This window comes from Galeopterus variegatus, unplaced genomic scaffold (assembly GCF_000696425.1).
Source record: "Galeopterus variegatus unplaced genomic scaffold, G_variegatus-3.0.2 Scaffold1568, whole genome shotgun sequence".
NCBI lineage: Eukaryota > Metazoa > Chordata > Mammalia > Dermoptera > Cynocephalidae > Galeopterus > Galeopterus variegatus.
In genome coordinates, this window is record NW_007727679.1 from 265,093 (window position 1) to 278,915 (window position 13,823).

Consider the following 13,823-nt stretch of genomic DNA (forward strand, 5'->3'; position numbering starts at 1 on the left):
AGAAGAATGTTAAAAATTAGATGGGTCTAGGTGAATGGTATACAGGAATTCTTTTATACTATTCTTGCAACTTTTCTGTACATTTAAAATTACTTCAGGGCTGGCTGGATAGCTTAGTTGGTTAGAGCACGGTGTTATAACACCAAGGTCAAGGGTTCGGATCCCTATACCAGCAAGCCACCTAAATAAGTAAATAAATAAATAAACAAACAAATAAATAAATAAAATTACTTTAGAATAAAAAGTCAATCACACACATCTGAGTTGAAGAACAGGCCACTTATTTTATATAAGAATACATCTGAGGGCCGGCCCGGTGGCGCACCGCTACAGTGCGCCGCTTGGGAGCACAGCGGCGCTCCCGCCGAGGGTTCGGATCCCACATACAGACCGGCTGCTCACTGGCTGAGCGAGGTGCGGGCGCAACACCGAGGGTTGCGATCCCATTGCCGGTCACGAAAAAAGACAAAAAGGGAAAAAAAAAAAGAATACATCTGAAACATCAATTAAAAGGTAAAGTAGGCAAAAAAAAAACCATTATTTAAACAAAAAGAAAAACTAAAATTCAGAAGGTATTAAAACGAATGAAAGTTCCTTCTTTGAAGAGTCTGTGCTCCTAATTAGAAGGTTTTATTACATGGGACAAATGTGAGGGGTATTCAAAAAGTTCATGGGGGCTAGCCAGTTAGCTCAGTTGGTTAGAGCATTTCACAACACCAAGGTTACGGGTTCAGATCCATATACGAGCCAGTCACCAAAACAATAAAACAAAAACAACAAAAAAAGGATGTCACATCTCAATGTGGCTAGGAAGAAAAAAAAAAAAAAAGTTCATGGAAGGATTCGTATCATGTTTCAATTCAATTTTTCCAGGAACTTTTGGAAATACCCTCATGGTAGCCTTTGAGACGAGGCCATTGACTCATACTCAACAACAGACACCCTTGGCCAGGGAGTACTCACTTCACCAGGTTTTGTGGAAGGGCATAGCCATTTCTCCAACAACATGTCCCAGACTTTTTCCAAATTAACTTCATTGACTTCGGCTATTTCTTTAGCTGCTGCATGAATATCTAAGATATTCAAGATAAAGAAACAAGAAAAAAAAAAAAGAGAAATTCAAGTTTTCAATATGAGAAAACTGGTAATCAAAATGATAGTTCTTGGACAAAAAAATAAAGTTTTGTCCTCACCAGGATAATCTTTGCCAGAGGAATTCTGAATTCTTTGACTTATGCTAGGATGTTCATACAGACTGACAATGAGATGTGCTGGCTTTCCTATCACTCTTAAGTATTCCTCAGTGTTCAACTTGTGGGCAATGAGCACAGCCTCTGTGCCTGATCGCCGGTACTGGATATGAAGCTTCTTCAACAAAGCCTCAGCTTTTTCACGTGTTTCATCCTTTTAAAAAATTCCAGACAAAAAGAAAATCTTATTTTGTAAATCTCAAGTGAGGATAAGAATCTGTCTCTATCAATCACAGTCCCTCCCTTCCGTAGTTTTATACTTAAGCATCTACACAAAGCCTTGGTCTTCTTTCTCCATTTTAGGCACCTGGGCAAGATGGGAAGGTATGCTAAGCAAGCACAATTTAAATTAAAAGAGCAGCCTTCATTTTTACAGTTTAGACACACCTGAGGTGGGATATTCTCTAGCCATCTCTCAGCTAAATATAGGCAGAATTTCAAACTAGACATCTTGAAGGAACCTAAAAAGACAGAAAAAAGATTTATAATCTAATCTTAACCCTTTCAGGCTAAGGTATATTAGTCAAATTAACAAGTCTTTTTAAATAATAAAAATGAACACTCATTGTAAAAAACAATTTAAACAGGATAGAAGGATACAAAGTAGAAAGTAAAAGTCCACAGAGGCCCTCCTCCTCAGCTTCCATTCCTATTCTCTAGATTCTTATATTCCTTCCAGATGTTTTGTGTGCGTGTACAGGAACATTTTAACCCAAATGGGATACAGTAGTTTCACCCTATCCAAGGAGGATACATTCTAGGAACCCCCGTGGATGCCTGAAACTGCAGATAGTACTGAACCCTATATATACTATGTTTTTTCCTATACATATATACTTATGATAAAGTTTAATTTATAAATTAGGCACAGTAAGAGATTAACAATGACTAATAACAAAATAGGACAATTATAACAATATGCTGCAATAAAAACTATGTGAATATGGTCTCTCTCTCTCAAAATATCTTAATATTTTCAGACTGCAGTTGACCCCAGGTAACTGAAAGCAAAGCTGTGGATAAGGAGGGGCCACTGTAATACCATACATACTCTAGTATAATTTGCTGTTTTCACTTTATATCTTAGATATTTTTCCAAATCAGCTACATAGTACTGCATTTTGTAAATATGCCCTATTTTTTTTAATCATATCCTGTTGTTGGTAAGATGTTTTATAAACGAGTTTGGCCATTCTCTATGTGTTCTTCAAATAGTTTGAGATATACCTCAAAAATACTTGATTTCATTTAAAATTCAGAAAAAGTAGATCTAAAATTAATTACCTATATCCCTTATCCCTCTATGTTTTTATTTCATATTTGGGGGCTTGTATAACTTTGTGAAACAACCCAATCCAATTAAAAAATATAAAAAGCTACTATGACTAAAATTCAGAAATGATTAAAAAGTTAATGGAAGTACTAAGATGAAATTGAGACCAAAAATATGGCAATAGGTGCCTGTGTTTGTGTACTTGCTTGATTATGTGAGAATATCTAAGAAGTCATCCTTGAAAGTATGATTGGGTATTAGGAAGTATGCACTGATTTATATTTCTACCAAGAAGTTGGGGAGTGCCTGTGTCACTGCACCCTGAACAAACAAGGGTACTGCTTACTTCAGTTGAGCTTTTTACCATTCAGCAATGCCATGAGTAAAGAGAGCAGGCACATACATTTTAAAACTATCACACTACTTCTCCTTAGAAATACAAAAAAACCCACATTTTTTAACTACAATTTCACAAAACAACACCATCAACCACTTCAAGCCCAATTAAAGGAAGAATCCGTACCTTCTGGAATATCCTGGGTGAGACTGATGGCAATAGCCACAGCCCACTCCGGGTTAACTATTGATAATAAGTAGGATTCGATGGTTTGAGTGATCTTACGTATTTCCTTGTTAATCATTGTTGAGGATTTAGCTTGTGATAACTTCAGGAGCTTTGGCTTCAGTTTCTTTTCAAAAACATGTTTGGCTGTAGACACGTACAGAGTGTCCAGAGAGAACTTCAAAGAAAAGGAAAGTTAAGGCTGATTTATGTGTTTAACCTTTAAGTTTTTATATGAAAGCAGCATAAAGTCCTTCTATATGGGGTCAGAGTTAATTACAGGATAAAGAAACATCTTACAAAGTTTTAACCCATTACCTTCATTAATTTAGAAATTAAGAGCAATGTTGGGAAGGATTCTTCACTGAGTTCCATAGCTAGAAAGGAAAAAGGAGAGTATGATTTGTTTAAGAAAAATTTTCAGCTATTCAGTAAAATTCATAAGAAGTTAATGTACATACAAAGGATTTTCCAGAAGTTCTGTGCTGTGCCAAAGAATATCAGGTGAAAAGGCAGTCTAGTTTGGGCAGCTGATGGCAAAGTTATTACATGTTCTAACATATACTGATATTCTAGGTCCACTGGAGGAGAAATTCTTCTGTATGACTTCAAATGTTTCAGAATATTCAATGCCTATATTAAAATAAAAAGGTATTTTCCTGTAAAATTAACCCAATCCTAAACTGCTCCAAAATTGTCTAACTCTATATATACCATCACAGTTTTCCATTCCTGAGATAGTCTCATTTTCATAAAGATGATCAAAAACCTTTTCTAGTTTTCCCTTTGATGTTATTCTTCTAAAGCATAATTCATATGATTAAAGAAATCATACTAGGAGAATCCAATCATATCCTGTTGTTGGTAAGATGTTTTATAAACGAGTTTGGCCATTCTCTATGTGTTCTTCAAATAGTTTGAGATATACCTCAAAAATACTTGATTTCATTTAAAATTCAGAAAAAGTAGATCTAAAATTAATTACCTATATCCCTTATCCCTCTATGTTTTTATTTCATATTTGGGGGCTTGTATAACTTTGTGAAACAACCCAATCCAATTAAAAAATATAAAAAGCTACTATGACTAAAATTCAGAAATGATTAAAAAGTTAATGGAAGTACTAAGATGAAATTGAGTCCTGCAGCTACCAATTAATACACAGAGCTGACTCTAACTTGAAGCCTCATGTCCTTTTTTTCTTGCTAGATGTCAAATAATGTTGCCTTAATTCTTCACAATTAGTCCTTTAGTGACTTCATACTCTTGGGCAGCAGATTTAAATCACCTCAATACAGCAAAAATAGGATGAAGAAAAGTGATAAAATACAAATAGCACAAAAATCTTTTTACTTTTGTATTCATTTTGAAGAAAAAGATCTAAATTGCAGAGTTTAAAGGGAGCTCAAAGGACAAATAATACAGAAAGACACAGAATAACTAATATTATTTATGATCCAAATAAAAGCATAAAATAATTTATGAACCTTTAATATATTCACTATACCTGATTAATATTAATATTGGTTATCTTTTCATCAGCTCTTTCTATAACTTTCAGGACAACTTCGATCATTTCATAGTCATAGGGATTCAACTGTATAAAAACAAAAATATATCAAAATTTGAAATTACCATGCTGATAAGTTTTATTCAATATGTTCATCAATACAGATAACAAGTATAAAATCTCAGTGCAGTACAATGTTAAATTAGATAAATGAACTGAAATTTTCTCACTTCTAAAATTACCTCTATTAGGCTAAACATACATGCTTTAAAATGTCTCAAAAGCTATTTAAAAAAGCTGCACAGGGCAATATTGTTTTAATAAAGATGTTCTTAGGGTACTAAAAACATAGAAAGAATAAATATATGGTCAAAATTTCCTAATTTGATAAGATTTTGAAATTAAAGTTCTATTTCTTCCATTTATGATGGAAAAATTAAACAGGAAGAAATTGACCTTTTCTTGGAAATGACATAACTAAAATTGCGGACCTCCAAGCATAAGTTTCTCAAAGGATTCTGTTTTAGCTCTAACTATATACTATAACACAAGAATTAATTGGGTGGCATCTATATATATTTATAAAGAAAGGAAGTATTCTCTTTGTTCTTTGTTTCTGCCCACACACCATTACTTTAATTTTTAAATGCCAACTAAAGTTATATGAATGACAACAATGAACAAAGTGGGCAGAAAATTTGAGCAGGTCTACACATTTTTTTTTTTTTTTTGTGGCAGCTAGCTGGTACAGGGATGGAACCCTAGGTCTTTCTTTGTGTTATCAGCACCATGCTCCAACCAACTGAGCAACTGGCCAAACCCAAGTCTATATAATTTTTTGGTGGAATTACAGGCAAAATATAAGTCTGAAATATTTCTGGCAGTCTTACAATCTTATTTCCCCTGTTATTCACCTTCATTTCCCCATCAAACTACCCCTTAACAAAAAAATTCTAATTCTCAGAAGATATCCTAAGAAATAATCAGACAAGAGTAAGAAAATGTATGATAATAATCATTGTAATGATTTATAATAAAATTTACAAACAATTTAAATGCCCATCCACAAAAGGCTCATTAAATACAGTATGTTTTATTCATAAAGTAGAATAATAACTATCCATCTATCAAAAATGAGTAACATGTTAAGTGAAAAAAGAGGGTATAACAGGATAATATATTTAGTGTAGCATAGTCACTACACCAAGCTATTAACATTTTTACTGCTAGGGAGTGGGGTTATAGGGAAATTTCTCTTTATACCTTTATACCTTTATGATTTAGACCTTTCTCTCTAGGTTGATTATCAAAGAATGTGTGCTATTTTCAAAAATCAGGAAAAAAATCATTATTTCTGTTTTGAAAACAAAAAAGATACACAAGAAAATTGCTGTATAAACTCTATGAAAAATATAGAAATCTAGTATTTAAAAATTAAAAGTTCATTAAAAATGTAGAACTTATACACCCATTTGTTACAATATGTATCAAATTATATAAGGCTACGAGGGATGTTTGAGATGACCCGATACATTCATTTCACTATTCATCTACCTTATGTAGTATTCCACTTAGACTGATGACCAAATCCTTTGTGCTCGTCAGTAAAGGAACCATCTTGATGGCTTTGGCCAGGAGTTTGGAATTAGGCTGCTTTGCAGACTCTGTGCTTGTATCTCCCTGGCTTTGGTTGGCATTAGTGTTGTGAAGTAGTGTTTCAATGAACAGCTGAAGAGCTGCATCACAGTCCAACTGAAATGTGCTAAAAGAAGTATTCAATTACATACTGATCTCCCTAAATACATGCACGTCCACACAAAGTTTCTGACAGAATGCTTAGGTACATGCTCCCATCACTGAAATTTAACCTCATTGTCCAGTCTCATAATCAGACAAACTATCTGTCATCAAAGCTAATTATGGCCTTTTAAAAATGAGACATTATTCTTAGTGTGTGTATAAACTGGTACAATGCTGGAGAGAAGTTTGTAATAAAAATGAAAATATTTCTGTCCTTTAATATAGCAATCCACTTTTACAAATTTCACACAAGGAAACAAAAATACATATACAAGGATGGCCACTGCAGCAACAGTTGGTAATAATTAAAAACTGGAAACCATCAATAAGGGGCTGGTTAAATAACTTACCCATGCAAAGGAATACTACAGAGTTCAACAAATACATAGATGATCTACATGTACTAATCTTGGAAGACACTGTTAACTAAATGACATGCTACAAAATGGTATGTAGATTTTAATTCTGGTTTTGAAAAATTTTATAAAGTGCATGTTAGTAGATGAACAGAAAAAGACAAAGGACCAATACAGGGCAAATTTTTTTTTTTTTGGTGGCTGGCCAGTATGGGAATCTGAACCCTTGATCTTGGTGTTACAAGGCTGTGCTCTAACCCCAAACTCTTTTAACAGTGGTTATCTCTGAGCATTGGGACTACGTGAGACTGATTTTAATATGTTCCAGCTGAATTAGAAAAAAATAAAAGATTTAAAAATTAGGAATCTGGTTGTACAGACAAAATGACAATTAAAATGCCTTCTTAGGTCCTATTAATAAGACAATGATAGTTTAATTTGCTATACAGAATAACTGAAAATACCAAAGCTTTAAGTACCTCATTTTCAAGTCATTCTGATATTCTAAAGGTCATCTAAATTTATTTAGGTGGACTGCTTGAGGCAAAAGTGTCACGATCATATAAAAACAAATCATCAATGCCATGCAAGAATGATCGTGAAATAAACTTGACATTATTAAAACTATTTAAATTTCAGAAAAGGGTTCTATAATACAAAACAACACACAAGAATCTACCAGGAGTTCAAGTTAGTAAAGAAGATAAAGTATGTGTACTGCATTTTGAATTTGTAGTAGTCCAAATCGAAGAATGGCATGGTTTGGTTATTTCAAAGAACAGTTTAAGTCAGTGCTACTTAGAGCTATGGGCAGCCTATAGTCCTTGACTTGTAGGTTCAGGATGGTAATGGCTAGGGTCATTAGTCTACTCCCCACTGTTCACAGAAAGAAAGAATTAGATGCCTGCCTGGTGTAGGAAATGTACTAGGCAGCTTCAATATCAATAACTCAGGTTCTACTAATCTGTCATAAACTGGTTGGGGGTTACAGCACCCTTAGTATTTTAGAAGCAATCACTTATAATTTGACCTTGAACAGGTCATGTAATATGGGTTTGTTTTCTCATATATCAACTGGTAATAATATACAATAAAAATTATAAAAATTAAATGAAATGTGCAAAAGCACTTTGAAATCAATAATGTGCCAACAAATGAGTTCTTGTCATTATTAGGTAGAAATATCTCAGGTGTAAATTGCAAATCATTTATTTCTACTTGTCACAGTAAGATGAATCTATAAAAAACACATCTTATCTTAGTTTTTAAAATTCACTTACAATTGTTTTTCATAGGAAATTAGGAATTCCCCCTAAATCATGCTTTTCATTAACTTTTAATTTAAGATTACTTTGTTCCCTAAGTTGACCTGATTTAGAAGTTTAATTACGCAGAAGAGTATTTCCAAACTTTTCCAATCATAAGAATCACCTGGAACTCCTATAAAAGATAGAGTCCAACTCCTGTGCCTTAGTCCAGACCTGCTGAGTCTGAACGAGGCCCAGAAATTTATACTTTCAATCAAGTGCCTTATATGTGATGCTTATCATGAGGCAAGTTTGGGAAACACTAAACAGTGAACTAAAAAGGTAACATCATAAGAGAATTTAACCTGGCTTTGGACTTTCTTGGTTTGGAGGTGAGCAGAAGAAAACATCAGAGATCTATGGACCACATATAATAATCATGTTTATTAATGTATTCTCACAGTAAAAATCACCACTTTGTTAAGCTAATAGCAAAAATACCTTTAAAGTTTAAAAAATTACCTGCAATATTCCAGAAGGAGGCTTGTGTCCATATCTATATTCTCCACAAGAGCTTTAATGAGATCTTTCTTGGTGAGAAAATGTTGCCTGAAAACTGGTTGAAAAGAAATCTAGAAATAAAAAGAGCAAAACAAAAAAAATCCCTCTAAACTGAAAAGTTATCAGAATAAGGGCAACACTATAACTTCCCTTTTTACTATCTTTTTTTTATAAAGAAACATTTTTCTATAGCTCCTCCAGCTTTTATTTTTATCATGCTACTCAACTCAACCATCATTCTGAGATCTGAGGTATATTTGGCTGTGGGTCCAAAAATCCCTCCTGTCCATCCTAACCCTTGCCTCTTCATCAGTAAAGTCTGGTTGTTAGTGTCAGTGGAACACCATTACTGCATAGGAATCAGGCTTCAAAACATAAACCCTCTCTGTAGTGGTTACCTTCCTGATAAATCAACTATTTGCAAACAAAATAAAATAAGATGTTTTACATTTTTGATGAAGAAAACAGGGTTTTGTTTGTCCGTTCTTTTGCCAAGTCAAAAATAAGAGCCATTTACTTCTCCCTATCAGGAGTTCTTAAAGCATGGTATACCTGTATATGCATTTTCATGTTATCTTTAAACAAATAACAGCTGCGAAAAACAAAAGTATGAGGCTAAAGGCTAGTCCTGAAATACCACAAATGTCAATTAATACTAGATATATACCTACAAATGAGAAAGCTAAGCAGATGAAAATGTCAGGGCCCTTTTAGTTTTTTAAAAATGTGGAAAAAAGATGGGCCGGCCCGGTGGCGCACTGGATAGTGCGCCGCTTGGGAAGCGCGGCGGAAAATGAGGCAAAAGGTACTTATTTCTTTGAAAGCATCAATGTAGGTACTACTTGATATGACTAAAATGTGTGAGTCAGTACATATACATTCTCCCCAAAAGTAAAGGACAATGAGGTTTTTGTTTTAAATTTTCGAACCGGGTAATTAATGGAATGGATGACAGCAGTACGAAGAATACTCACACCAAGTTTACCAAGACGGATACCCCACTGGGCATCAGTACTTAGTTCACGGAACTTAAGTCCCATTTCGATTTCCTGATGGAGACTGGCCAGCTGAGAACCCACCAGAGATATTGCCTAAAAAATTAAAAACAGAATTAAAATTCAATCACAAATAGAATAAGTTTTTTTAATGCTGTTTAGATGAAACCCAACAGTAAGTCATAATCTTTTTCTGTGATAATAGTGTAGAATGTCACACATTGTTTTGTACAGTAATTACTTCTTAAACAATATTTAGATAATTCAGCTTTTTGTATGATGCCATACATTTAGTCTTGCTTTCCTTCACAAGAAAAGGCCAAATTTTAGTTATCCCCATAAAAGGCAAATTTTTTTTTTTTTGTTTTTTTTTGTCTTTTTCCGTGTCCGGCAACGGATCGCAACCCTCAGTGTTGCCCCCGTACCGGACCGGGGACCGGCAACGGGATCGCAACCCTCGGTGTTGCTCCCGCGCCTCGCTCAGCCAGTGAGCGGGAACCGGTCTGTATGTGGGATCCGAACCCTCGGGCGGGAGCGCCGCCGCGCTTCCCAAGTGGCGCACTTATCCACTGCGCCACCAGGCCGGCCCTAAAAGGCAAATTTTAAAACAACATCCAAGAGAAATTTTCTATCCATTGTTTGTCCCACAAAAAAGAACAGGTCCATGAGACTAGGATTTCAAATACCCTAGACTTAGGATAAGATGGGAGGTTCTAAAGCTGCATACAGATTTTCACTTTTTATTTGTTTCCTTTTTTTAAAAAAATTTTTGCGTACAGATTTTAAGAAATAAAAAAAACATAATTCTTTGGGTTGCACAATGCTTGACTTGCATACACATTCACCACTATGTCACTAGTCAAGCAAAAGCTGGTAAAATTCACGTGAGTTGCATCAGCATTTCTTCCGCTAAATCTTTAAGACCTAGTGGCAAAGCCAACTTCATTTCTTCCCCCAAATCTTTAATAGGAGGGTATTTCAAGAATTGAAGGTGTGCTTCCATCGGGCATACCAAAATTTTGTCGTAATTCTGCCATGCTTTATCGATGAGGTTCCAAAGGTTTTCAAACACGTCTTTTTGGGGTAAAAGAGTGCAGTAACCCAAAGCCAGATCTAGATCCACCATGCGACAATTAAATACCTAAGGGAAGAAAGCATCAAAGAAGCAAATTCTTCACAATCAAAACAGAATTAAGTATCTCAATGCTTATTTATCACTAAACTGAATTACAGATGCTATGAAAGAACAAGTGTTTCATGAAAAGCTATGTATAGGAACATAGTTCCAATATGTGGCTTAGGATTTACATCCCTTTGTCACCATTGGAAATTGAAGAAAGTAGCTATAAAACTATAATGATTTCTCAGGACACAGAACTCTTCCCTTCTTCTCTCCTATATGACTATTTCATCCCTTCTTTTCAAATCCCCATCTCCTCCCTCTCCTTACTTTCAGCTGATGATCTCAGTTTTTGCCTCAGTTGGAAACCAGAAGCCACCAGGTGACAGCTACCTAATTCTTCCAGCACCAAATCTACCAGCTCCTGCACCTGAACCCAAGTGCTCTACTTTCTCTCCAGTCACCAACTGTCCCTCCACGACACACTCTGCATTAAAGTTCAGGGATCAGCCTCTACTGGTTTTCCTTCTGTTTCACTAGCTATTTCTCCATAGTCTCCTTTGCTGAATTCTCCCCCTCCTCCTGTTAAGACCTGGATATGGGTCTTAATTCTCTTTCATATTTAGGTTTAAGCACATAAGATTAATGATATTTGAGTTTTTAACCTACAGGAACAGCCATTTCATGCAGTTCAATTTAACACAAGCTTTCCATAGGGTCCCAGTACCGATGACTAAAAAACACCTTTACAACAGTGACTTCCAAATTTACATCTACTGAGTTTGACATCTATAACATACAGATGTTGAGTTCAACATCGATAACTAACTGCCTAATCAAGAGCTGACGAAAAAGGCCTCAACCATAGAACATTCAAAATTGAACCCTTGGCAGAGGAGACACCACCACAGTTGTTGCCATATTGGGGATTTCTGGCTCTTTTCTCTTCACCTTAAATTCAGGTGTCTTCTATGAATAATCAAAAGCAGCAAAAGCCAATACTACCAGGCCAACATTTTAAAACCAGACAAAGAGATGAAAAAGAGAGGTTTGACCCAACTCAGTTTCAAGACTGTATTATTCAAGGCTTAACTGAAACTGGTACTGATTTGGAAGCAGTAGCTAAGTTTCTTGATGCTTCTGGAGCAAAATTTGATTACCATCGATATGCAGAAACACTCTTGTGGCTGGTGGAATGCTGGCCACAGGTGGTACACTGGCAGATGACATGATGCACACAAATGTCTGTGTGTTCACAGCACAAGAAGACCTAGAGACTATGCAAGCATTTGCTCAGGCTTTTAACAAGTTAATCAGGCACTAGAAATACCTGGAGATAGGTTTTGAAGATGAAGTAAAAAAGCTGCTGCTATTCTTAAAGGGTTTTCCAGAGTCAGAGAGGAACAAGCTGGCTATGTTGATTGGTGTTCTTCTGGCTAATGGAACGCTTAATGCATCCATTCTTAATAGCCTTTATAATGAGAATTTGGTTAAAGAAGGGGTTTCAACAGCTTTTGCCATAAAGCTCTTTAAATCATGGATAAATGAAAAAGGTATTAGTGCAAGTCTTCGGAAAGTCAGCACGGACAACAGATTGATGATGAAATTTTCCTTCAGGGGGCTGGCCGCAGGATCACTCGGAAGAGTGCAGCGCTGGTAATGCCGAGGCCGTGGGTTTGGATCCTATATAGGGATGGATCCTATACAGGGATGGCCGGTGCGCTCACTGGCTGAGCGTGGTTGCAGACAACACCATGCCGAGGGTTGCGATCCCCTTACCGGTCAATAAATAAATAAATAAAATTTCCTTCAGGAACTTTTTCCTGCCAATAAGCAAAGCGTTGAACAGTTCACAAAGTATTTTACTGAGACAAGCTTGAAAGAGCTTTCAGAGTATGTTCAGAATCAGCAAACCATAGGAGCTCGTAAGGAGCTCCAGAAAGAACTTCCAAGAACATATGTTCCATGGTGATACATTTAAGGATATAATTTTATATGTCAAGGAGGAGATGAAAAAAACCAACATTCCAGAACTAGTTGTCATCGGAATAGTTTGGTCAAGTGTAATGAGCACCGTGGAGTGGAACTAAAAAGAGGAACTTGTAGCAGAGCAAGCCATCAAGCACATGAAGCAATACAGCCCTCTACTTGCTGCCTTTACTACTCAAGGTCAGTCTGAGCTGACTCCGTTATTGAAGATTCAGGAGTATTGCTATGACAACATTCATTTCATGAAAGCCTTCCAGAAAATAGTGGTGCTTTTTTATAAAGCTGAAGTCCTGAGTGAAGAACACATTCTGAAGTGGTGCAAAGATGCACATGTTGCAAAGGGGAAATGTGTCTTCCTTGAGCAAATAAAAAAGTTCGTAGAGTTGCTCAAAAAATGCTGAAGAAGAATCTAAGTCTGTAGCTGAAGAAGGTGACTGAATTTTGAAACTACACCCTCAGTAAAGCAAACAGGAAATTGTAGATAAAATGTCATGTCTAAAAAAAATTTTTTTTTTTTAAATTAAACCCTTTCTTGATGTTTTCCCCCAAATCTGTTTTTCTACCAACCCTCCCATTTCAGTAAATGGCACTATTATTCAACCAATTGCTCAGACTGAAAACCTACGAGTTAGTCCTAGATCTTTTCATTTTCTCTCATTCCATGCCCAATTCATTAGCAAGTCCTGGGTGTTCTACCTACAAAATATATCCAACCCCTTCTCACAATCTCTGTTAATACTCAAATTCAACCATCTCAGTTATTTTAGAATGTAAGGTCCATGAAAGAAGGATCTTTGTCTTGCTCACTTCTATATCTTAAGGACTAAGAACAATACCTGGCCCAGCACACAGCAGATGCTCAAAAATTATTTGATGAGGACTTGCACTTTCTAATTTCAAAATATATGGGCCGGCCCGGTGGCACACTGGATAAGTGCGCCGCTTGGGAAGCGCGGCGGCGCTCCTGCCCGAGGGTTCAGATCCCACATACAGACCGGTTTCCGCTCACTGGCTGAGCGAGGCGCGGGAGCAACACCGAGGGTTGCAATCCCGTTGCCGGACACGGAAAAAAAAAAAAAAAAAAAAAAAAAAAAAAAAATTACAAAGCTACAGTAATCACAACAGTGTGGTAATGTCTTAAAGACAAATAGACCAATGGA

General features: G+C 35.9%; 1 protein-coding gene and 1 pseudogene across 1 annotated transcript in view; one reads left to right on the forward strand and one right to left on the reverse strand.

The window, feature by feature from the left end:
• The window catches only part of KNTC1 (kinetochore associated 1), a 77,844-nt gene that overhangs the window by 15,895 nt on the left and 48,126 nt on the right, over window positions 1-13,823 (reverse strand). The window contains exons 40-50 of the mRNA XM_008577708.1: window positions 10,567-10,695; window positions 9,534-9,650; window positions 8,521-8,630; window positions 6,150-6,357; window positions 4,593-4,682; window positions 3,547-3,718; window positions 3,404-3,462; window positions 3,047-3,263; window positions 1,638-1,711; window positions 1,194-1,404; window positions 964-1,073 (exon numbers count right to left, since the gene is read on the reverse strand). Coding sequence (XP_008575930.1) covers window positions 964-1,073; window positions 1,194-1,404; window positions 1,638-1,711; window positions 3,047-3,263; window positions 3,404-3,462; window positions 3,547-3,718; window positions 4,593-4,682; window positions 6,150-6,357; window positions 8,521-8,630; window positions 9,534-9,650; window positions 10,567-10,695 — 1,497 coding nt within the window. The remainder of the gene's footprint in view (window positions 1-963; window positions 1,074-1,193; window positions 1,405-1,637; window positions 1,712-3,046; window positions 3,264-3,403; window positions 3,463-3,546; window positions 3,719-4,592; window positions 4,683-6,149; window positions 6,358-8,520; window positions 8,631-9,533; window positions 9,651-10,566; window positions 10,696-13,823) is intronic.
• On the forward strand, window positions 11,637-13,101 carry LOC103594486 (annotated as a pseudogene).